Genomic DNA, 24,652 nt, shown 5'->3' with positions numbered 1-24,652 from the left:
AGGAAATGTATTTTATTTTATTTTTTTATTTTATTTTTCCAGTGTGTCTTGCTTAGGAACCAACTCGCGTTCGATAGGTCTTGGGATGATTCTCAAAAAGTGGTTAAAACGATTGTCCCCATAGGTTAGCGATGTAGCAATTCCGAAGCACTCAGAGCCAGGGGTAGATCTACAGTGATAATTTCTTCAAATGTAATAATAGCCTACGATAATTCAAATACTAGAAAAATTGTATTTCCTACGAAAATACAGTGTGAATGTTGACGGCTGACGTCATTTCGAAAATCTGCTGAATGTGCTGGAAAACACTTGCCTAATGCATAAAAAATGCATAAAACTATGAGAATGAATGGTCAAGAATTTGCAGAAAAAGCTGATTTTTTCAAAAGCTTTTTAGCTCGTCTTCTGGGTTTATAATGGGTGTGTATTGCGTGAGCTAGAGTGCGGAACATCATCGCTAGAGTGGAGAGCAGCTGGAAAAAGTTTAGAAAAAACTCTCTTCAGCTTGATTTGGGTCCCACAGCTTTTACTTCACATAGACAATATATACATAGAAATGTAGGAAATCTTGTTGGCTTTCAGATGATGGTCTTATTTCAGATGTAGAACTTAAACTTTTGGCTGTAATAGCCCTTGAGCGGCAAGCACTCCAGCAACTCCCCCATAAGGCGCAGTGTTAACTTTGAGCCTAAATCTCTGGAGTGGAGCAGACGGTACCGGTTTTGTCTCTCGCTCTTGTGCCCTCATTTTTCACTCTACAGAAATAAAAAACACATCACATGGTTCAGCAATGTCTCCTGTTACTCACTGTATACATATTTTGGCCATAACCATTACACTTTTTTCTAAACCTGCAGCTGTTTGGGAGGTGTTTTCCCATTCATTCTTATGGGGACATTTTCAAATTTCATTCTGCTACTGCTCCAGCATATGTGCAGCTACAGAAACTGTTTGGCTGTCAAACTGTTCAGCTTTTCAACCTTTTCAGCTTTTTCAAATATTTATATTTATGTTCAGCCATAGAAACCATTCAACTATCAAAATCTTAAGCTTTTTAAGCTCTTTCAACCTTGTACTTTTCAGCTTTTCAACTTTTTAAGCTCTCAAATATTCAGCTTTGTGCCTCTACAGCTTTTTCAAGTATTCAGCTTCATGTTCAGCTATAAAAACCGTTCAGCTATCAAAATGTTCAGCTTTTTAAGCTTTTTCAACCTATTACTTTTCAGCTTTTTCAAGTATTCCGCTTTTTTAAATATTCAGCTTTCTGTATTTCAGCTTTTTCAAGTATTCAGCTTCATGTTCAGCTATAGAAACCGTTCAACTATCAAACTGTTCAGCTTTTTGAGCTCTTTCAACCTATTACTTTTCATCCTTTCTGCCTTTTCAGCTTTTGAAAAATCAGCTTTTTCTGCAAATTCTTGACCATTCATTCTCATAGTTTTATGCATTTTTTATGCATTAGGCAAGTGTTTTCCAGCACATTCAGCAGCTTTTGCGAAATCACTTCAGCCGTCAGCATTCACACTGTATTTTCGCAGGAAATACAATTTTTCTAGTTACATTATAGTATCACGGAAAAGTCCATTTCCAGTAGTTCAACCCCAACCAAGTATTGAGTGCATATAGATGGACATAGTTTTCAGAAGGCCAACATTTCTATATTAACAATGCTTTAAAAAAAAAGAGAAAAAAAAGTTCCTTTGTAATGTTTAAATTTTTGGGGATACTGAATTTTAGGTCTTCATTGAATGTTAGCCATAATTATTACTATTAAAATAAACTGAATAAATAAATACATGGGATGTTTCATTCGGTGTGTAATGGACATATATATATATAATGTATTAGTTTCACTTTTTGAATTGAATTAGTGACATAGGCCTTAATAAACTCTCCCATGACATTCTAATGCACCTGTACATCAGAAACAATAGGAGTGATAGGTACAGTAGGATATGCAATAATTAACTACTGCATACATCTTGACAGCTCTACTTTACACTGTTGATTTGTATAATTCCAACAGACATGTCCAGTGATTTTCAGCTTTCTGTGTTTACATTTGTCTGTTTTGATGATACAAGTCAGCAGTCCTGAAATGTGTGTTTCTCTTCTATAAAACACATTCTACATCGCGGAGGCAACGTCTTTCCACTTAGGGCTTCCTTCACCTTTGAAACGGGGCAGAGCTCCGTGGGAAACACCTGCCTGACAGCAACGTAGGGAACCGTGCACGTCCGCGGCGCACAGCTCCACGCCACGGCGTCGCCAGCGGTATCGCCAGCATTCACACTATTGCGGACGGGTTCGTGGTACTCGTGGAGGACACAGATATTTGCTCTGGGCGCACTTAAGTGCTAAATATCTGAATTGAAATAAAGCTACGATGCTACTGACAGGCGAGGTCGACTCCACATCGCTGGCGATGTCAGTCCATCTGTCAGCTCGGTCCACTTTGCCCGCTGCTGACACAAACGAACAAGCGCACTGCTTGACTTCTTCAAGGACATTTTCGAAAGATTTCATACCCAATCTTACAATTTTGTTTGTCACGCTGTTTCATGGGCAAACAATGGAGACAACGCATACGTCCATCTTTCTCCTGCAATCATAACAAGTGCCTGCCGATATCCAGTAGTCTGCATGCAGATCCCACGTGAAGCCGTTGGTTTCATTTAAACACGAGAGAATGCGCTCATCCTTGTAGCCTACAGGATGAAGAGGTGCTGCACAAAAACGTAGTTATAGTTTGCATCAAAAAATGTCTTTGTGTTTTGTTTTGTTTTTCCTTCCCCAAGCTCATAAAATACTTTGGGTCGCACATAAATTGACAGGGTCGGTCGGAAACCGGAACCGAACAAAATTTTTTTTTAGGCCCCATCTGTGTGTCGAGCTGACACAAGAAAATGAGCAGTCCGACTAGCAAACCGAGTGCGAGGAAACTGACAAAGAGGAAGAAATTGTACCGAAGAAAGGTCATACCACTTCGGTTATTTGGAAATAGTTTGGCTACCTGAAGTCTGACAAAGGACAGACCAGCATTAGGTGCAAAATGTGTCGGCGACCAGTCCTCAGCAGAACTGGAAACACCACCAACCTTTTCCATCATCTCATCTCAAAGGTACCATCCCAAACAGTACTCCGAAAGCATGAGTTAGTGCTATCATGCTAGCGTCAGCCTCCCCTCAAGTAGCCAACAGCCCAGCCCCACTGCTTCTACTAGTCAATCTTCAGTTCAACCAACAGGTGCCGCTGCTTTTTCAGACATTACCCCATATGAAAAGAAACCGAAGCGACACAAAGACATAACCAGCGCAGTTCCGTACTGTATCGCTAAAGATATGATGCCTATAAGCACGGTGTGGTCTGGTCGCACGTCCTGTCTTACAGAACAGGAGGCATTAAAGCTGAACTGAACAACTACCTGCAAGCTCAAGAATGTGCAATATTCAAAGAATACAGAAGCATAATCACCCTCAACATTTACCTTTTCATTTTATATTCTTTAATCAATGTTCAGTTCACTATACTACCTTTAAAATGTTTGAGACACATTTGAAACAAGCAATTTGTTGTACATATTTATCATTTTATTTATCCAGTGTTTAACATAAAGCCATTTGTTTGGTTGGCTCTGTTGAAGGTTTGTCACCTATTCATTCTGTATTTTATAAACCATTAACCTTCTGGTTTGTTTTGGGTTCTGTCCAAAGGAAAATACTCTTAAAACTGTCAATTCAACATTATTATTGTTAAATATACTGTATATCGTGATAATTATAGACATCGATCAATATAAAAAAACATATCGTGATAACAGTTTTGGCCATATCGCCCAGCCCTAAGTTAATTCATTTATCACTTTGTAAGGGATTAATAGGACTCTGAACTGCCTTCTGGGGGCAATGTGATTCCTTAAAGCTATGGTCTACGATTTGAAAGATTTGTTATTATTATTAACATCATTTAGATGGTGGTTATGACCCAATAGTACCACCTACACAATGTGGAGAGTAAAAGGAACCAAAAAAATCCATTCTCTCTAGTGTCTGTAAAACTGAAAAGAAATTGACCAATAGGAACCATCTGGCCCGGATGGCTCCTATTGGATCAATTTTCCGATCCAATCCTCGCTCACTCTCCTGCTCCTGCTCACGTCTGGTCCCGACCCACTTCCGCATTTGAAACTACAAGCGGACAAGAGGTTTGTTTTGCCCTGAGCCGTTCAGCTGCCTCTGCTTGCCCCACCGACAAAGAGTCAAAGAAAGAAAGTCTGTCACTGAAAAGACACAAACCGGAGATGTGAAACAAAGAGGGCTCAAACCGAATAAACATCGGGTCATCATTTGAACGGTGGCGAAAGGTCCGTGAAGATATGGACCCAATGCTGATACAGCGGCGTTTCTGTTGAGCAGGTAACCTTCGTCTCTATTGTGGATGTTGTGACACAGATAAGTTTCATGCCGATGCTGGCTTATGACTGTGAAAGCTGCCGTTACTTTGTTTCTGTGTTATTAGACGGTGTCTGTCTCTGCAGTATTGTCAACGCTTGTTTACTTATTCGACGGAGACGTTAGCCTCTATGCTAGCATTGTAAGCTAACATTGCTAACATGTTTACGCCAAATTAGCCTATGTATTTGCTCGTGGCAGCTAAATGAAGCAGCAAGTAATATGAATGAAGGGATTTATGAAATCCCAACGCGAAGCGGAGGGGTTTCAGATTTATTTCCGGATTTTTATTTTATTTGTCCGGATTTATTTCTCCATAACAACCTCTCACCCGGTCACTACTCAGCTGTTTTGCTAACCCTCCTACCGGTCTTGTCCGTTTGTTTTCAACGAAGCCTTTGCTAAATCAATATGATGGATTTTCATATAGGCGTTACGATGTGTGTATTTGTGTGTCTTATCTGTCATAAACAAGAGATTACGGTTTACGGACACGTTTGTGTCGCGGTCTGTGTGAGTCTAGGAGTAGCTGTGTGTGTCCCAGCTGCTGTCTGGTGCTACTCAGACAGCAGCTGGGACACACACAGCTGCTCCTAGACTCACACAGGTTTGTTTTTCAGCCACAATGTGGAAGCGATCGTTGTGATGAAAGCTGACGGCAGCATCTGTTAGTCTCTTGGCCCTCAATAACTTTTAGAAGTGGCTAAGTTAGCTGTTGTAACTTATTACGTAGCTGTAAGGTAATGTAGCTGTAGCATGCTAATGACGTTACGCTAGCTTGGCTGTGGAGGTTAGCTGTGGACATTGTAATGACTTACAAGATTTACGTGAGTTTCAATGTGCATAATAACTTTACCTGTGAATCCGACATCGTTACTCCGCATTCAAAGCTGGGTTGTATTTGGTTTCTGCCGGCTTGTTGCTCTTGGTGCTTGTTGCGGGAGGTATAAAGTTCGTTGAAGAGAAAAAAAAAAAAAAAAGCTTGTTGCGGGAGGGGGTGTGTCGCGGGACTCCGAGGGGAGAGCGATACGAGCTCGGAGGGGAGGAGTTAAGGAGCACAGAGGGAAGGGGTGTGTGTGTGGGGGGGATTCTTTTTTCAAACCGTTCTCAGATCGTAGACCAGAGCTTTAATTGTGAACAAATTTAACAATGGGCAACTATTCTAACAGAACCCCAAGGCATTTCAAATCTACTGCTACATTTAACAGTCAGTGACTGTCACATCCCATATTAACATCATAAGAAGCCCAAGGATTTGAGCAACTTTGACGAGGGCCAAAATGCAATGGCACAATGATTGGGTCACAACATCTCCAAAACTGCAAATCCCGGGGGTAATTAAAGGTATGCAGTGGTTAATACCTACCAAAAGTGGTCTGAGGAAGGACAACCAGTAAACCGGCAACAGGCTTTTGCTCAGGTACGCGGCTTGCTTGCTTAGACTGGTCAGAGTGCCCATGCTGACCCCTGGTCACCATTGAAAGTGCCTACAATTGGTACCTGAGCTTCAGAAACGGACCATGCACCAATGGGAGAAGGTGGCCTGGTCTGATAAGTCACATTTTCTTTTTGAATGTGTGTCATTTACCTGGGAAAGAGATGGCACAAGCATGCACTATGGGAAGACAGCAAGTCGGCAGAGGCAGTGTGATGCTATGGGCAATGTTGTGCTGGGAAACCTTGGGTCCTGCCATTCATGTCGATGCTACTTTCACACGTACCACCTACAGTACATAAACGTTGTTGCAGACCATGTTCACCTCTTCATGGCAGTGGCAACAACAAGTTCAAGTTCCCCAGATCTCGATCCAATCAAGCATCTGTGGGATGTGCAGGACAAACAAGTCCAATCCACGTAGGCCCCACCTTACAGCTTACAGGAGTTAAAGGTTCTGCTGCTAATGTCTTTGTGCCAGATACCATAGCACACCTTTAGACGTGTTCTCCATGCCTCAACAGGTCAAAAATGTTTTGGCGTCACAGGGAGGACCTACACAATATTAGCTGGGTGGTTTTAAAGCTTTGTCTGTCTGTCTGTCTATCACTACCAGTGTGACAGCATGGACAAGTGTAAGATATATTCTATATGCTGGCTTACATGCCCATGAAGCAAACACACACACATGCACACACACCACCCAAGAGAAGTTCTCACCAGGATGCAACCCAAGCCAGCAAATTAATCATTTTGAATCATTTTGATCACTATGAATTCCATAATAAACTACAGACTATCTTGTGATGGGATTACACCGGTCGCAACACCCATCAACAGTTTCATGTTTCAACTCATGAATACTCAGTAGTCATCTCAGTTGCAGTTCCTGCTACAATTGGTGTCTCCAGGACCACATTTTACCTTGATTACGCACGCACATTCAGACAGACACATCCACAAGTTGAAAGCAATACTATCTACGCTAGAGTGGACGGGAATTACTGGAACTGGGATGCAGTGATCCACAACTTATAACAAATGTGGGACGGGGTTGTAAAGTGGGAGGCCAATAGCTTCTTCCCTTCTTTCTATCCCCTACTTCCAGGCCCCTACTTGGATCACACCCATCTTTGAACTCTACCTTCATTTTGATCTCACATCGACACACCCGTAAAGTGTCCTGACTGCATTTAACACAGTTGTGACGGTTGCGTTGCAAATTCTGTCCACAGAGAGGGTGCAGAGGGTTCAGGTGGAGCAGCCGGAGGACATTAGAGGCAGGGGTAACTAGTTAAATTTACTCTCGTTACTGTAATTGAGTAGTTTTTTTGTGTACTTGTACTTTTTTGAGTAATTTTTAAAATCAGTAATTTTACTTTTACTTAAGTATATATTGTTGGAAGTAATTTACTTCACTACATTTTAAATAGCTTCTGTTACAAAGTAAAAAAAAAAAAAAATAGATGAACTTGCACTGCGTCTGCATGCCAGTAACTGTCCATCTGATTGGCTCTGGACAACTAAAGCGCCAGAAGGTTTATTTCTGATTATTATTTCTGGCTCACCTGATGATGCCGAGTCCTGAAAACCAGCTCCTGTTCCAACTTAATAGCAAGTTCATTGAGTAATTAAGGAGGAACTGTAATCTGGATCTATCTGTGATCTATGTGTTTTCTTTAATAAAAAGTGAGTTTGAGCTTTGTGTATGTTTTTGTACTTTCCTATTGCATAGGGAGAGATTATACACCCCCCAAGAAGTAACTAAGTATTTTAGATGATTTAGATTCATTTAGATTTATTTTAAATGAGCTACTTTTTACTTTTACTTGAGTAGATTTTTACACCAGTACATTTACTTTTACTTAAGTAAAATTTCATCAAGGTAACAGTACTTTTACTTGAGTAGATTTTTTCAGTACTCTTTCCACCCCTGATTAGAGGGGAAATATCCCCATAAAATATGATCCAGTTTCACCCAAATCAGTGGATATTATGCAGAAGTACAATCTGTAGTTGATAGCCTAAACCATAAACTTAACTCCTTTGCTAGTAAAAGAGTGGGGGCTGTGGGTGCAGGTAAAATGGAGAGAATGAACTCTGTTCATTTGCACATACTATCAACACAGGAGCAGATTGAAAATCAGTTCCTGTTTAAACAAAATCGCTTTGTTTTTATTTGACATAACATTATTTATAATAATAATAATAATAATAATAATAATATTATACATATATATATACATACATACATATACATATATACATATATATATATATATATATATATATATATATATATATATATATATACACATACTGTATATATGAGAGGGTGTATTAAAATGAAGTGAAAGTTGTTTTTGAATAACTTTGTATGTAAAGGTCATTATTGTCATTTATTAATAATAACAACATATTTAAGAAATTGTGGTGCAGTTAGATGTGTTGCTCTGTTCTAAAATCCTCACGTATTGCTCTGGACTGAAGAATCCCTCTTTCTCCCACCACTGATACCAGCTTGACTCCACATACTCTGGACTGTACGAGGACGGGAACAGCAAGGTCGTGTCTGCAAGGGAAAAAAACACTTTGTTAAGTCTGAAGAAATACACAGGCTGGTGCTACAAAAGTCCAACACCAGTGACAGGAAGTGTCACCTTTTTTTTCCCCAGGAGATGTTTTAGCAGTGTACTCTATCTTCTGCTTCTCACTCCATTTCACTGCCTCTTCTTCAGCAGTCTGTAAACAAAAAAAAAAATCAACATTCAAACAGGGTTTGGTCAACTATCAAAGTTTTTGCTACACCATTTATTCCACAGTAACTACCACTTTAATATTTCTGGGTGTGTTAGGACAGACTGTTTAAAATGACATACTATTTTTGTATCAATGTGGTGAAGTGTTGATTTGTCATGTATTCAATCTGCTGCATTATGCAAACAGATATCCATGCATGGTTATTTTATCCACATAGAGTTTCTCAATGAATTTGCTTGAACTATATTACACCACAAAATATATCAATAGTGATTTTAAATATAAATCATATATAAGGAGTTTTAGGAACATGTGCACATTAGCCACCCCTAACCCTGGACCCACGGCATGGGGCTACAAGTATCATTTTGTAAAAAACACAATTCAATCATTTTTTGATTGATTAAGGTGTAAGTCTGAGCAAAAACATGAGGGCATAAAGGTATGGCATGGACATAAACAAATAAAACAAAATTGGTACAGGATGACAATGCTATTCAATCAACTACGGTCAATTTTTTATTTATATACCGCCAAATCACAATAAAAGGTATCTCATGACACTTTTTATGTAGAGCAGGTCTAAACCATACTTTTCAGACCATTCAATCAACTGGTCTGGAGCAGGCTTCTGGACCAATAAATTGAATGTTTTCTGGTTTTCCCTCTGATGTCCTCTGGCTGCGCTGCCTCAAACTCAAGGGAGTTTCCTGAAGGCAACCTGTAACTGCTCAGAGGACAGCCAGCAGGTGTATGTGTTTACACTGCAATTGTAGCAGCTTTTAAATGTTGAGAGGAGCAGTTCTCAGATCTCGGGTCAGAATAGGCACCAGAACCAGATGAGTGTGCAACAGAACCAGGCTCAGCAGACTCTACAGACATCATGACAGAGGTGAAGAGACCGAAGAGAACATTGAAGGATAACGCTAAGAAGAGAAAAAGAGACAGTGACTGAGCAAGAGACAAGGGTAAATCTCAGACTGACTTCATTTTGTCGTTGGTGACAGGTTCGCTAATGAAAAGGCTACAGACGTACACCGAGCTAAAAATGTTGATGTTTAAGAGGAAATAATATTAACTGGCTTGCTAAGTTATATGTCTTGTATTGTTGCACTGGGTTGATGTCTGGATTGTTAGCAAAGTTCTCAACTCACTAGTTTTCGATCATCTTTTGCATGGCAAAAATGCATGTATGCATTATGCATGTTTCTGTCAGGCCCCTAACATTAGTTATTTTAAAGACCCCCACAGAACTCAGATTATGGCTCGAGTCCTGGTCCAGGGCCTTAAGACTGACAACAATAGCGACATTTTTGCGTTATGGTAAGTGTTTTTTCAGTTTTACAGCCATCCCTAAGATTTTCTATGAGTTCTTGTCAGCCAGCCTTTGGCCAAGACAGTCCTACATGGGGCTAATGCAAACCTTAACTGCTTTTTTTTTGTTCTTTTTTCAGTTACAAGTATTAAGACATTGTTCTCAATGACAGTTTGTGATCACTCTGTAAATATTTAGTTATTACATATGTTAAAGAATCTTAAGCCTGTGTGCCTGTGTGTGAGAGTGGGTGCAAAGATTCAAAGACTGCCCACATGGGAGGAGTTCAATGAAAGCGAGGTCAGGCTAGGTGTTCCCCATTGCAGGTCCCTTTGATCAAGTCCATACTGACACACAAGTAAGTTTGTTTGAACCGATTCTGCCAATTTGCTCCAGATAGCTTACGATTTATATCCTTTGAGTTATGTTTATATGTATCCAATATTTAGAATGTGGATAAGCCTTCCCACCAGACAGTGATGTATTATTTAGAGTTGTTTGATACCTACCTCTACTTACCTTACCTGTGTGATTTTTAAACCTCTAAGTAAAGTATACTGTGTATTATACTGTGTATAATGACACAATCGTTGTGTTAAACAGTTATTACCTTGTGTTTTTGATTTAAAGAATCACAGTGAAGGCTCGAAAGAATCCTTAACGTAAGCTACCTTTGTTCAAGTGCACTTTTTGTAATATTCTTGGTTATGCATGTATGGCAATATACTGATTTATGTTTTTGTATTGTACAGAAAATCATCTCCACATTCTATAATCCATACATACATCTGATCAACCATTTATATTCATTAAATGGTTAAATGGCTCTTGGAACCTTGTGTTTAAATGAGCACACCAGTCAGATGTTTTATGGTCCAGTCATTCCCCTGAACAGAATTGGGCATTTAAGTACACAGTCTTTTTCATCAACATTATTTTTGGTGCTTCTTCCATACCAGCAACTAAAAGTCCAGCTGTTTCCACCTCTGCTACAATGATTTTGACCATTCTGACCTTTCACCTTTCATTTCATTTCATTTATTTGGATCTCCATTAGCTTTGGCAAAACCATTGCTATTCTTCCTGGAGTCCATACCCAGCACAATAATCTTTTCACTGCAGTACTCAAACACAGAAAACACATCACACAGCACAAACACAAAACATACAAAACAGAGAAAAAAAACAAAAAACAAACAACGAACAAACAAACAAACAAAATAAAAAATAATTCACATATTACAGGACCTAATTCAAATTAACAATACCTCCTCAAGGTAGCTTTTGACATAATTCTTAAATAGTCCGATGGTCAGGTATAAATCAACATACATTTGACATAATTCCATTATATCACATTTGCAAAAAAAGATTTAAATCATACTAAATGATTGTACAAAGTAGCCTCTGCTAAACATCAACATACACCGAGAGCTGTTTGGCTAACAGATGCTGTTTCAGTAATTCTTTAAATCTGTATTTGTTGTTCTCTTGAATAATATGTCCTGGCAGAGTATTCCATAAAACCATGGCTCTGTACATTACCGTACTTTTCATCTTGTTTGTTTTCACTTTAGGTAGAATAAATCTACCTTCCGTTGCATGCCTTGTATTGTAACCATGCTCCTCCAAACTGAACGACAGACATTTGTATAAAACCCTTGGCAGTTTAGATACAGATATTTTTCTGATAAAAGTAAGTAATGAGGCAATAAATCTGTTCTTCACACTCAACCAAGCAAGACAGTTGTGCATTTTGCTGACATTAGTTCAATATGGACAACAAAGTAACCGTCGTGCTGCCTTATTCTGAGCTATTTGCAATTTCTTTATAGATGATGTGGCAGCGCACGACCAAACCTCTGAGCAGTAATCTAGGTCTGATAACACTAGACTTTTAATGACACTTCCCCTTAGATTTAAAGGTAGAAAATCCCAGCATCTCCTTATGGTTGAAAGCCTCTTGCCCATTTTATTTATTACCTTCTTAATGTGTTTAGACCATGTTAAGTTATTATCAAATATTACTCCCAGAAGTTTGGTTTCTTGCACTTGTTCTACAGCCACATCATTTACGTATAGCCTCAGTTTTGGCTCGTTTGTTAACATAGTTTTTGTCCCAAATACAATGCTTTTTGTTTTAGCGGTGTTAAGAACTAATTTATTGTTGGTTATCCATATCACCACTGCTTGAAGTTCCTGATTTAAAACTCTACTAAGTTCATCAGCTGTGGGTTTTGCTGTGTATATTGTCGAGTCATCTGCATACATTGAAATTTTAGCGTCCTTTAGGGTCAGTGGTAGGTCATTAGTAAATATTGAAAACAACAATGGACCAAGACTACTTCCCTTGTGTCAATTGCTTTTGCTTCAGACAAACTTCCATTAAATAAAACTGTTTGTTTCCTGTTTTTCAAATAGCTCTCAAGCCAGCGGGTTGCAGTTGAACTAAAACCATAACATGCTAATTTCTGTAACAACAAATTATGATCAATGATATCGAACGCTGCACTAAAATCTAGTCATACTGCTCCTACTGGGTGTCTGTTGTCAATTTCTTGTAGCCACTCATCAGCCATCTGAGTGAGAGCTGTGACAGTGGAGTGCTCTTCCCTGTAAGCATGTTGATAATCAGTGTTCAAATCATTAGCTGCAAAATAATTTTGTATTTGTTTAAAAACAATTTTCTCCATGATTTTACTCAAGGCGGGTAGCAAGCTTATTGGTCTGCTGTTTAAGCCACAGAAAGATTCAGTAGGATTCTTAGGTAATGGAATAATTTTTGCAGTTTTCCATGCCTGAGGAAAAATACATTTCTTTAAACTTGTATTAAATACGTGACAAATTGGGGTAGAGATAAAGTTTGATGCCAGTCTGAGCAGTTTCATATCCATATTATCTACTCCAGCTGGTTTATCCCTACATACACGTAATACTTTTTCTACCTGACTGACTGTAACTGGAGTAAATCTAAACTCACACTTTTTGCCTGCCATAATCTGATTTCTTATGTTGAAATAGGATTGTGCGTTATCTGCTAGACTCATATTATCCCTAAGTTTCTTTTCTTTATTTACAAAATAATTATTGAGATATTCCGCAATATCCGAAGGCCTGGTTATAAAGTGTCCCTCTGATTCTAGAAATGATGGACTAGATCTAGATTTTCTGCCCATTATATTATTTAAAGTATTCCATAATTTCTTGCTATCGTGCTTTATAGTGTTAAATACCTTTTCATGATGACTTTTCTTTTTCTTTATATTCAACTTGGTTACATAATTTCTTAGCTTGCGATAAACTTGCCAATCTGATTCATAATTAGAGCTAATTGCCATTTTCTTTGCATTATCTCTCTGTTCCATGCATTCCTTTAATTCATTATCAATCCAAGGTGATCTAACACTTCTAATGGATCTTTTCTTCACAGGTGCGTGTTTATTAATGATTTCCTCAAAAAGTTTGTTGAAATTTTCTACTGCCTCATCAGGATCGTTTTTCTCTAACACAATGTCCCAACAGATATTTCTCACATCTTTTAACGCACACTCTAGTTGGCTCAGTTACAACTTGTGTTAGACCACATACATCTGTGATTGAGAGAAGCTTGTTTTTCAGTGGACAGTCTCTTGCATTCCAATTTATGTTAAGGTCACCCAGTAGATACATTTCATTAGTCAAGTCACCAACTTTGTCAATCATATCACATATTTTATCCAAATATCCAGAGTTAGTGTTAGGAGGCCTATAACAACAACCGACTAATAAAGGTTTTAAATGAGGGATGTACACTTGCAGCCATATTGCTTCAATCTCATTTGACATTAGGTCTCTCCTTATTTTTACAGGTATGTGATCTTGAATGTAAATAGCAACCCCACCTCCATATTCATTTCTATCCTTCCTGTATATACTATATCCATGAATGCTTACTGCTGAATTATCAAATTTAGAGTCCAGATGAGTTTCTGAAATTGCTAGAATATGTATATTTCCCTGTAAGAGAATATTAGTAATATCAATTAATTTATTTCTTAGACTACATATATTGATGTGAGCAACCTTTAATCCTTTCTTAGGTAATTTAATTGAAAACATTATCCAAACTCCTTAATGTCCTCCACCACATTTATTAACTGATCCATTTGATAGATGCTACTCATTAGATAGGCCCAAACAAAACTCGAAACACTGACAGCCACCAACAAAAAGAAATCACACAAACATTCATCCACAGTAAACACAAAACACCTTTGCGGCCCCAATGATCAGTGATCATTGTGAAAAATAGTAGCAGTGTCCCGTTTCCACTCGCCACTACAACCAAAACAACAGCAATAATAATACTAACAGTAACTACAATGCTCCAATTATGAATTGAACTGAGGATCTCCTTTGACCTCATTATAATCTATATTCTATAACTCCGGAGTCTTAAACTTAGCGGATCTTGTCCATGTTGTAAAACCCCCACCTTTATGGAAGTGCAACATTCATTTGCTGGAATACCCATTTTTCTTACCAAAATGTATGTGTAAAGGACTAACCCAACATCATCATATGATTGATCATGAACGCCAGGTTTTGCTCCGTGATACACCAGCTTTGACATCAGTACAGCATCACATTGTCAGACCCAAGCTGTCTGTACAAAGGCATATGTTTTGCTTCGGACGGATCCGTTTACAGCAGTTATTATTATTATTATTATTATTATTATTATTATTATTATGTCGTATGGTTATTTCCTACTTACACTGCGTTGACTTGACAGTATAGCTTTCTCCCGCTCTCGTTTACGCCTCTGTTTCTCCGCTTGGCGCCGTGGAACGGAGTGTGACTGGGATGAAGACGAGGGTGAAGGTTTGGGTGGTTTGCTCGAACACAGTCTGACAGCTCCACTCACTGCCAGCCTCGGGACCCGACATGCCCTCCACATTCTCAATGACAGCGAACTGAACTACAGTTAAATGCTGGTTGTTGATTCCGATAAGCTATCATACAATTTATCTACCCGCGAAATAAGTTTATCTACGAAGACAGGCCACATTTCAACCTGCTAAAGTTACTTACTGTCCATCCAGTAACGTTGCACCGAGAGCATGCTTCCTACGACTTTTGTCATTGTAAACACTAGTCCAAAGCAAACCCAGGTCCAATTCTATGATGTTCCCACTCAAATGTAAACATTGAATCAATGCATAAACTCGCAATAATAATGTAATTTCATATTTCTCTTAGATTCGATTCGGATGCCGTTTGCTGACGGACTGATAAAACTTCACGGACAACAGGAAATAAACGCTGTCCGTCTGGAAATATCTTCCCCGCAACACCACTGTCAAGCTGCACTGTAAAACAAACGAAGGATCCTGTCTTCATTTAAAAAATAAAACAATTATTGGAAACGATGTCCTCCCCAGATGTTATATTAATGTCCTAAGTGCTGTTTCATTACATACATAATATTATTGTATAACGCAGTGCTTTGTCATGGTGTTTATGTTTGTTGTGCGACACCGTGATGAACACAGCTAGCTGTTGGTCATTTAGACGTGACAACATTAAACATCCGTTATCAATCGGGTTAACTCATTTTCAACTTGACTTTGTGTTGGTTCTTAACGAAGTGCTCAACGCCTCATAGTCATCGGATCTTCAACCTTCACAGTTTGTGATTTAAAGAACCAGGGTCAGTCATCGTCGTTATTATAACGTTATATTAGAGACAGTGACGGTCGCCTCTGGTTCTTTTACATCTTAAAGCTAGCTAACGTTAACGGTAGCGTTAGCAAAGCAGCTCCAGGTATGGCGGAGGTTCCCGGGACATCGAGTGAGACGATAACGGAGACTGTTGAGACGAGCACACCGCCGCCGCCCCAGCAGGTGAGTGATGGAGGGCTGGTCGTGGAGACGTTTGGACTGTTTTGACATTCGGTGGTACTGCAGAGCACAAAGCCGCTTAGCGTCAATTGTTTCCAGCTCATGTGAGGCCGCACTACTTGTAGATAGCTTTCGTGTTGTCAGCCTGAAATATAACATGACTCTCAGCCCAGCCTCAGGAAGCTTTACAAGGCCTCATCTGTTTGTATCACTAAGTTACGTTAAATGACAGGTCATATTTGGGTGACAGCTAAGTACTATTGATACATCAGCAACCGTATATTTCGGTGTGTGCAATATGGGATGGTGTGTTTTTATGTCATGGTATGCATTAACAGTAACTCCATTGGATGTAGGCAGATAATAGGTATTAAACTCAGCTCTCCCTGCTTGGGACGTTACTGGAATGATCGACAAACAACGCAAAGCCAGGTCCGTCGACAGATAGCTGTCCCAGTTTTTATGCTGTGGAAGAACTTATTTGTCTGCAAAGATCCCTGACCCCAACCCCATCCAAAACCTTTGAGATGAACTGAAGGTCCGACTGCAAGCCAGGCCTTATTGGACAGCATCAGTGCTGGACCTCACTAATGCTCTGGTGGCTGAACGGGACCAAATCCCTGCGGCCAGGAATGGGGGCTGTATGAAAAGGAGTACAATAATGCTCATGGTGTCAGAATCTTTTATATTTGTGTGTGTGTATATATATATATATATATATATATATATATATATATATATATATATATATATATATACACACACACACACACACACACACATACATACATACATACATACATACATACATATATACACACACACATATAGATAGATAGATAGATAGATAGATAGATAGATAGATAGATAGAGATACAGTTGCAATCAAAATTATTCAACCCCCATTGCATTTTAGGTTTATTGGCAAAATTAAAAAGTTATCAGGTGTTTGCAATAAACAAATTACACAAGAACAGTTTAAATAGTTAAATAAAACTAATATTACAAGGATTTTATCCAAATTCAACACTAAATCCTACTTTCAATGACTACTGCAGTCTCAAAAATATTCAACCCCCTGAATAGAATTCCTCATAAGAGCACACATTTGCAAATCAGGTGTGTTCTCAAGCACCCCTGATGCAACCAATCAAGAGCTTCATTAGTTGCATCAGGTGTGCTTGAGATGGAACACCTCAAATACCTGGACTGTTGATGGTGACGTTTCATTGCATGTTAGAAATATGGCTAAGTCAAGAGAATTGTCCAAAACCTTCAGAGAAGAGATCATTGCCTTGCACAAACAAGGAAAAGGATACAAAAAGATAGCAAAGGCACTGAATGTTCCTAGAGATACAGTTGGAAGCATAGTTCGCAAGTTTAAAGTTAAAGGAACAGTGGCTACACTACCTGGACGTGGCAGGAAGAGGAAGCTATCAATGGCTGCCATCAGAGTCCTGAGGAGGCAGGTGGTCAAAACCCCTTGACTGACTGTAGATTCAGAAGACCTGCAGCAAGACTTGGTGGCAGCAGGCACTGAGGTTTCAGTTTCCACAGTAAGGCGCATACTAAACGCTGAAGGGCTCCATGCCCAAACTCCAAGACGTACACCACTACTGACCCAAAAGCACAAGAAAAGTCGGCTCCAATTTGTTCAAAACTATATAAATAAGCCAAAGAGGTTTTGGGATTCTGTTCTGTGGAGCGATGAAACAAACCTGGAACTTTTCGGGCCTATGGATCAGTGGTATGTCTGGAGGAGGAAGAATAAAGCATACGCTGAAAAGAACACCCTGCCTACAGTGAAGCATGGCAGTGGCTCAGTGATGCTCTGGGGCTGCTTCACTACCTTTGGCAAGATGGATTCAATCAAGTACCAGGAAATCCTGGGAGAAAATGTCATGCCGTCTGTGAGGAAGCTGAAGCTTGGGTGTCATTGGACCTTCCAACAGGACAATGATCCCAAGCATACCTCAAAGTCCTGGAAGATACTAAAGTGGCCATCACAGTTGCCTGACTTGAACCCCATTGAAAATCTCTGGTGGGATTTGAAAAAGGCGGTTGCAGCATGCAAACCCAAGAATATTAGTGAACTGAAGGCCTTTGCCCATGAGGAATGGGCTAAGATTCCTCAGGAACGCTGCCAGAAGCTGGTGTCTGGCTATGCATCACGTTTGCAGCAGGTTATAACAGCAAAAGGGTGCTCTACTAAGTACTAAATATGCCTGTTGTGAAGGGGTTGAATAATTTTGAGCCTGCAATAGTCATTAAAAGTAGAGCTTTGTATTGAATTTGGAGAAACCACTTATATTAGTTGTAATATTAGTTGTGTTGAGCTATTTAAATAGTTCTTGTTTGATCTTTATGCAAACAGCTGCTAGTTTGTACATTTTGCCAATAAACCTAATTTGTAGTGGGGGTTGAATAATTTTGATTGCAACTATATAGATATGTGTGTGTGTGTGTGTGTGTGTGTGTGTGTGTGTGTATATATATATATATATATATATATATATATTATATATAATATATATATATATATATTATATATAATATATATATATATATATTATATATAATATATATATATATATATATATATATATATATATATATATATATATATATAATGACTGAGCTGCCCCACTGTGAGTCTAGTTTAAAAAAGAATCTTAAAAATTTAGGCTTGGGATAATATGCTTATTTATTGGCACCTCATAATCTATATAGTTCATTCATGACATTTTTTGATGCAAAATTAAATATGTATTTGTGTAGACCACATTTCACCTGCTAGTGCAATATGACTTTGGGTACATTTTTACATTAATCATTATTGTCTGTTGGTCAACCTACAATGAACAAATTATCAAAATAATCAGTGGGACATTGATTTTACACGCTTTAAAAGATGGTGAAAAGAGATATTAGACTTTCAGACCAGAATAACAGGTTTCATCTAAAAATCAACGTTGAAGTCCTGGTTTGTGCTCTGGTGTTCTTCACTGAAATACAATATGTACATAACAGGCAGACAGATAAATGGTCATCAGCCTTTTTTTATTTCAAAAAGTGTACTGGTTTCCACATTTGAAAGCTAATGTCACAGTCTGCTGCCTGTTTGAGAATTCCAAAGCGAGAGGAGGGTGGAGATGGAGTCCTCCGCTGTGTTGTTATTAATGTCATGTCTCCAGCTGTAAATGGGGCTACAGAGTTTCTCTCTTACTCCTTCCTTCCTGTGTAGCCTGCTGTCATACACAATGGTTCATTTCCTCATTCATTCAGTCACATCTTAAACACTTTCTGAATATGCACTCCTGCTGGCTCCGCCCTCGAGTTCCTGCCAGCACTTTTTTTTTTAATCACTTTTTAGGGGTTGAACAACGTTTTACAACTATGAAACCTCCATGAATCTAACGTTCAAAATAGAAAATTCGTAATCGACTTTGTTTGCAGTTCGAGGTGTCGCGTCAACAGTTTTACAGATTTCTCTCATAATGGCGGTCCATTGGATAAATACTTAATAGACGGCAGAGGAATGTTTCGCTGCAATACCGCGTGGAAAAAGTGGAAGCAATCCAGCTCTATGATACATTCACAATTACATGATAACTCTAGCATATGCATGCTGTAGATTTTCCAGGTGCTGAACTCCACATCACAGTAGAGTTCTGTTTTTTCCTGGCTTGGAGCCAGGACTATCCTGCTGTGTGATGGCATAGTAAACCAATATGCCCAGTATCTCACAGCAGACCTCTCATATGTTACAGGAGGGACGAAGCCTGACAATCAAGCTGAGGAAGAGGAAGACTGAGAAGAAGGTAGAGTGGTCCAGTGACACTGTCGACAATGAGCACCTGGGAAGAAGGTCTTCAAAGTGTGAGTTTTATTTATCAACACACACTGAAATCTAATTAATGCAGTAGTTACTTTTCTACGCTGCTTTTGAATGCTGTTGAAAATGCTGTTATTCTAGAGGTTGTCATTCATTTTTATCCACACTTTTGTCCCCCTATATGTTGTGTGATTTTGGGCTTTCAGATGGAAGTTTGACAATATTAGATCATCTGTCTTAAACTCACTCACTGTGAGATGCGTTGCACATTTTTTGTGCTTTCGACACAAAAGACAGCCTACATCAAAATTTTGTATCAAAATTTAGGAGCAAATTCTCACAGTCTAACTGCTGCCACACCCCACTGCAAATCAGCCAATCAGAATATGGCATGAAATGATGTATAATACAGATAATAGTCGCATGTAAATCACATAAAGGTGTTTTCTTTAGTATTAAATCAGTCCAGTGATGGTTGTCTGTACATCCATGTTCAGAGTGCTAATGCTTGTGCAGCTTTTATGATGAAGATTCTCTGAAATGACAATAAATATTGGGTAAAGAAAAAAGGCTCAGGTGTAGCCCACAGGTTGACTGACTGACCTTATGGCAAAACTCAGAATGATGGATATTCTGTCATTCTATTTGAATATAGGTAAAGACTGAGTGTGGTTCTTATATGCCTGGAACACACTCTTTCTATCCATTAGAAGCATACAGTCATAGTGAGTACAACATAGAAACATACAACATTCCTTTGGAGCAGTGGGCAGCCACTGTACAGCTCCCAGCGGGCCAGTTCTTTGCCAGTGCCCTAATATACAATACATGTTTAGATGGTGAGGGAAACCGCAGCACCGGGAGAAAACCCAAGCAAGCACCGAGAGAACATGTGAACTCCATAGAGAAAGTCCTGCCCCAATCAGAAAATTAACCCAGGACCATCGTGCTTTGTGGTGACAGTACTAATCTCTGTGGCACAGTGCTGCCTAAACAACTGCCCAATGTGTGTGTGAACATACACATATATACTGTGTGTTAAAGCCTGTGTACACAGAATAAATCTTTAATGATTTCATATTGCATAAAATAATAAAAACTGCCCTAGAATATATGTCAGATAATTGACATGCCAAATGATGGCATTTGAGAGTAAGCTAACTATCATGAAAATAATTAAAGGTGTTGTATAGTGGATTAGGATCACATGAAAAAGTTTTTAGAATCTAAAAATGAGTTTATCCAAATGTTCTGACATTTTTCCCCAGAATTTTATTAATATCAATTGTTTCCTTTTCATATGGGCTTAATCTTCTTTCATATTCATGCACAAACAGACTGATCTCACAGGTGCAGTCGCTTTAAAAACGCCTCGGAAAAGCTTGTTTTGGAAAAAACGGCATGGAATGGTGGCCATCATACTTAATTTAATGGGAAACATGGTATGACTACAGTGCCTTGTGCTGTAAAGTTGGATATATTTGAGCGTAAAAAGCGCATGAAAAATGTAATGCGCAGAAAAGGAGTGCCGGCCAGGTGAAGCTTTCCTGGCACAGTGTCTCTGTGTGATCTGCACTTTAGTGCACATTAAAATGTAAATAACTTGATCAATCATTCAGTCAATCAATCAATCAAACAGCAGCTGAAGGGCTATTTTTACCCCACTCTCACGTTAGCAAGAATGAAGCGCTTACCATGTGCCAGTGAAGGCATTAGCTGTAGAGGCAGATCATGTGGATCAGTCTTAATCCTGTGTCTTGTGTTCCAGGCTGCTGTATTTATGAGAAGCCCCGACAGTTCGGAGAGTCCTCCTCTGAAAGCGAGGGAGACGATGATGATGAAGGGTGTGGCAGTGCTCACTGTATCCTTGGCCACGGCAGGAGAGGCCATGGACAGAGAGGGGGTGGGGGTACCACAGTGCCCCCAAACACCGGAGGGTCACATACCCACTAATGGGCACTGCAGGCTGATTGTGGGGTCTGAGCGGTTTCCCACCACAACAAAACTTTTTTTTTTAGTTTAGTTTCATCACTGAAGTACAAGCAGGCCTGATGCTGCGTTCCTGTCATGAGTCAGAAACTACCAGCTGCTGGACTAGGGTGCAGCATTTGTACTGCAGCTCTGCAAAACTCAAAGTAACATGGATTATTGAATTGGCCAAATTGAAAATGCTGCTCTTGTTTCATCAGTTTAAAGCAAGATCAGTGTTGTGCCAACTGACATATGTAACATGGACTGATAACTCCCAAGTTCACATTTTATATTTCTTTTTAACTCTTCATCAATAAGGAGACATGCTGTAGTATTAATGGAGTTTAAAGGGCATTACCAGAGTTTCTGCATTTTTTAGCCTTTTATTACAAATCAAACTCGGTATGCATTACTTCACTGCTGAGCATTTTTCAAAGCATGTTTTAGGATGGTAGAATTTCCTATTTCCCTATTTTCCTATTTTCCAGGCACCCATTGGTTTCTATTGATTTCATTCTTGTATGAAAATAAACTTTGAGGTCTGTTATCCATCACAATGAACAACATGTTTGCTTCTATTTTTGGCAGATTTGTTGTGTGGACATGCAAGTAGGGTTGCAGTTGAAAAAAGGTACTGACTTTACATAAACATATACTTTAAATGTGTAAATATATATTGGCAAATGTTGCAGATTAAGGGACTCAAAACTATTATCTTTTTTTTTCTCTCTGTCTTTGCTTTTTGCACAAAATGTCTCATCCACCTGCTCTTTTACACTGCATTGCCACCCTACAAAATTAGAAATGAAGCAATAATGGATTACTTAAGTTTCGAGCCTCTACAATCATGATCACCTGGAAATCATTCAAAAGCAAAAAAGATGCTCAGGAAAATAGTCAGCAGCAGTAATGTAAACTGTGTAATTTGTCAAATGAACTAAAATATGCAAAAACACTGGTAACATACTTAAATGGTCCATGTTGTGTAGTGATGACACCTCACCAGGTTGAGATAAGGAACCACAGCTTGCATCATTGAATCAGTCTAATTAAAGTTTCTGTTCTTTGTTTTAAAAGCTAAAACACATTTTATAATCTGTCAATCAACATAATTAGCATGGACTGGGAGGAACTGTCTGTAACCCCTCTACATACATATTTAAGGAGTTGCAGTGCTGATAACACAATTCAACTAAACCCATGTATTTTGCTTGTCTTTGCCTGTTTTTACCCTTTTACTGCAAATCACAATTATGTACCTTACATAACTGCAACTTTTTTCAAGCATTAATTTTAACTTAAATATTTGAATATTTTATATTTTATTTTAACTCTAACTGCAAATGTATTGGTTCCTATTGGTCTATTAATTGATATCAGTATCAGCCCAGAAAAAAAAAATATTGGTTGGCCTCTGTTAAAGTGCTTCAGGTCTTAGATACATTATATAAAGATACACTGGGAACCTTCATCAGCATTTAAAGATATGATTTTCATCCTGTTCTAACAGTAGCTGCCTATTAAAAAACCCAAGGCAGTTTGGAGTGCTGTGGAAAATGATGACCTGTGATTTATCATGAATTAGCTAAAACATATAAAGGCACCAGTTATAATGTCATGATCAGATCACTGCAGAGTTGACTCCATGCCTGTCATTCCAACAGGAAATGCAGTCACGTTGCACTTTCCCCAGCAGCATAGACTTTCTGACTCTGAGGCATCTCAGGAACGCAGCATTCAGTATATTAGGAGCTTTGAAGAGATGGTCATAGAGAGGCCATGAAATGTTGTCTGGCTGTTTATTTTCCCTTTGACAGAGTTATTTGCTGGTCTTATTTCCCAATTATACTTATGCAGTTGACCACAGTCTGTATAGTAACATTGCAATTACAAACCGATTGAAAGAAAACAGTTTCTACATGATGGATTATCTTCAGTGAATGGTTTATGACTTCTGGAAAGACTCATTGCTGTTGAGTTTTTGAAATATATAATTTATTGGCGCTTTGTGCACCCCAAGCTGAGTGCTATCTAGTTCACTAAATTCAAAACAAGGCAACTCTGCAGCCGAAATCTCCAAAACTCTGCAACTCACACTAAACAATCTAGATGGATGAACAACACTGCAGGTCAGAGGAAAAATATGTATTTTTGATTTAGGGCTGACTTAACCCTATTTACTCCTCGGACAAAGCACCACAGGTTCCCAGTATATTCAGCTGCATGTCATCTGTTTTAAAAAAATCTACAGTTTTACTCAAGAATTCTATTTAAAGATAAAAGATGGGTGGTGGTGCTTTTCCTGCTGTGCTCTGCAGAGTGACGGACATGTTGACTGATGAATTAAAATTGATTAAAACAAAATGCAGTGCTCTGTGAATGGAGGTCCACTCCTAGCCAGGCTGTACATATGTAACTGGATCGCAGCTGATGTGGCGTACAGGAAAGCATGTCTCAGCTATGACCAAAACTCAACTGATGCAGGCTCCATCATCCAGTTTCAGACCATGTTTGATATGTGACAGTAGTGTGGATTACACTTATTTATGCTACCACTTTATGTACTATCTTACACATTGACATTGTTGCATACTGTATGTACACTGTCCTTGTACTGGTGATGCACCTTTCTGTATATACTATGAAGCATCATGAGAGCAGATTGAATGTGAATTAAAGTTTTGAACAGTGATTCAACTTAATGTAAATAAATGTGTGTATATTACATACGGGTATGATAACAGGTGGTTATGCATACTTTTGCAGTCCCCACTAAGTGTTACTGTATAAGAGCTAAAGAAAACATCTAATTTCTTTTCACCTAAGAAATTTCGATGAAAAGTGGATAAAAAGATGAGTCAACTTAATATCTGCAGTGAAGAATAAATACTAAAATGTATGTAGTCATCTCCCCTTTCAGTCTAATCCAAGGATGGATTGCCCACTGCGTGAAATAATTAACTTCCCCAGATCCCTGGGAAATAGCCTCAGGTTGAGGTGTA

General features: G+C 38.8%; 2 protein-coding genes across 5 annotated transcripts in view; one reads left to right on the top strand and one right to left on the bottom strand.

The window, feature by feature from the left end:
• Nucleotides 1-15,227, bottom strand: part of vars2 (valyl-tRNA synthetase 2, mitochondrial) — a 59,977-nt gene extending 44,750 nt beyond the window's left edge. For 3 of the 4 annotated variants that reach the window (XM_084379432.1, XM_084379434.1, XM_084379433.1), the window contains exons 1-3: nucleotides 14,718-15,227; nucleotides 8,547-8,628; nucleotides 8,358-8,458 (exon numbers count right to left, since the gene is read on the bottom strand). In XM_084379432.1, the coding sequence (XP_084235558.1) occupies nucleotides 8,358-8,458; nucleotides 8,547-8,628; nucleotides 14,718-14,900 (366 nt within the window). In that variant the 5' untranslated portion in view covers nucleotides 14,901-15,227. Of the gene's footprint in view, nucleotides 1-3,097; nucleotides 3,302-8,357; nucleotides 8,459-8,546; nucleotides 8,629-14,717 lie in introns of those variants that run through there. The other variant, XM_084379435.1, reaches the window with a different exon arrangement.
• Nucleotides 15,228-15,564: 337 nt separating this feature from the next.
• On the top strand, nucleotides 15,565-24,347 carry ppp1r11 (protein phosphatase 1, regulatory (inhibitor) subunit 11). The gene is made up of 3 exons (XM_084379436.1): nucleotides 15,565-15,847; nucleotides 19,615-19,723; nucleotides 21,448-24,347. Exons 1-3 carry the CDS (start codon nucleotides 15,770-15,772, stop codon nucleotides 21,630-21,632), a joined length of 372 nt encoding a protein of 123 aa, XP_084235562.1. The 5' UTR covers nucleotides 15,565-15,769; the 3' UTR covers nucleotides 21,633-24,347.
• Nucleotides 24,348-24,652: the final 305 nt, after the last annotated feature.

The sequence above is a fragment of the Pagrus pagrus genome, assembly GCF_965226575.1.
Source record: "Pagrus pagrus genome assembly, chromosome: 17".
NCBI classification, from domain to species: domain Eukaryota; kingdom Metazoa; phylum Chordata; class Actinopteri; order Spariformes; family Sparidae; genus Pagrus; species Pagrus pagrus.
The sequence above is the reverse complement of the archived record's forward strand: the minus strand, read 5'-3'. Positions and strand labels throughout refer to the sequence as shown.

What these genes read in the sequence shown, in the direction of transcription:
- ppp1r11 (XM_084379436.1), top strand. Translation starts at nt 15,770, where the DNA reads ATGGCGGAGGTTCCCGGGACATCGAGTGAGACGATAACGGAGACTGTT. An exon ending in CACCGCCGCCGCCCCAGCAG is followed by an intron (nt 15,848 to 19,614) that starts GTGAGTGATGGA and finishes CATATGTTACAG; the next exon opens with GAGGGACGAAGCCTGACAAT. An exon ending in GGGAAGAAGGTCTTCAAAGT is followed by an intron (nt 19,724 to 21,447) that starts GTGAGTTTTATT and finishes CTTGTGTTCCAG; the next exon opens with GCTGCTGTATTTATGAGAAG.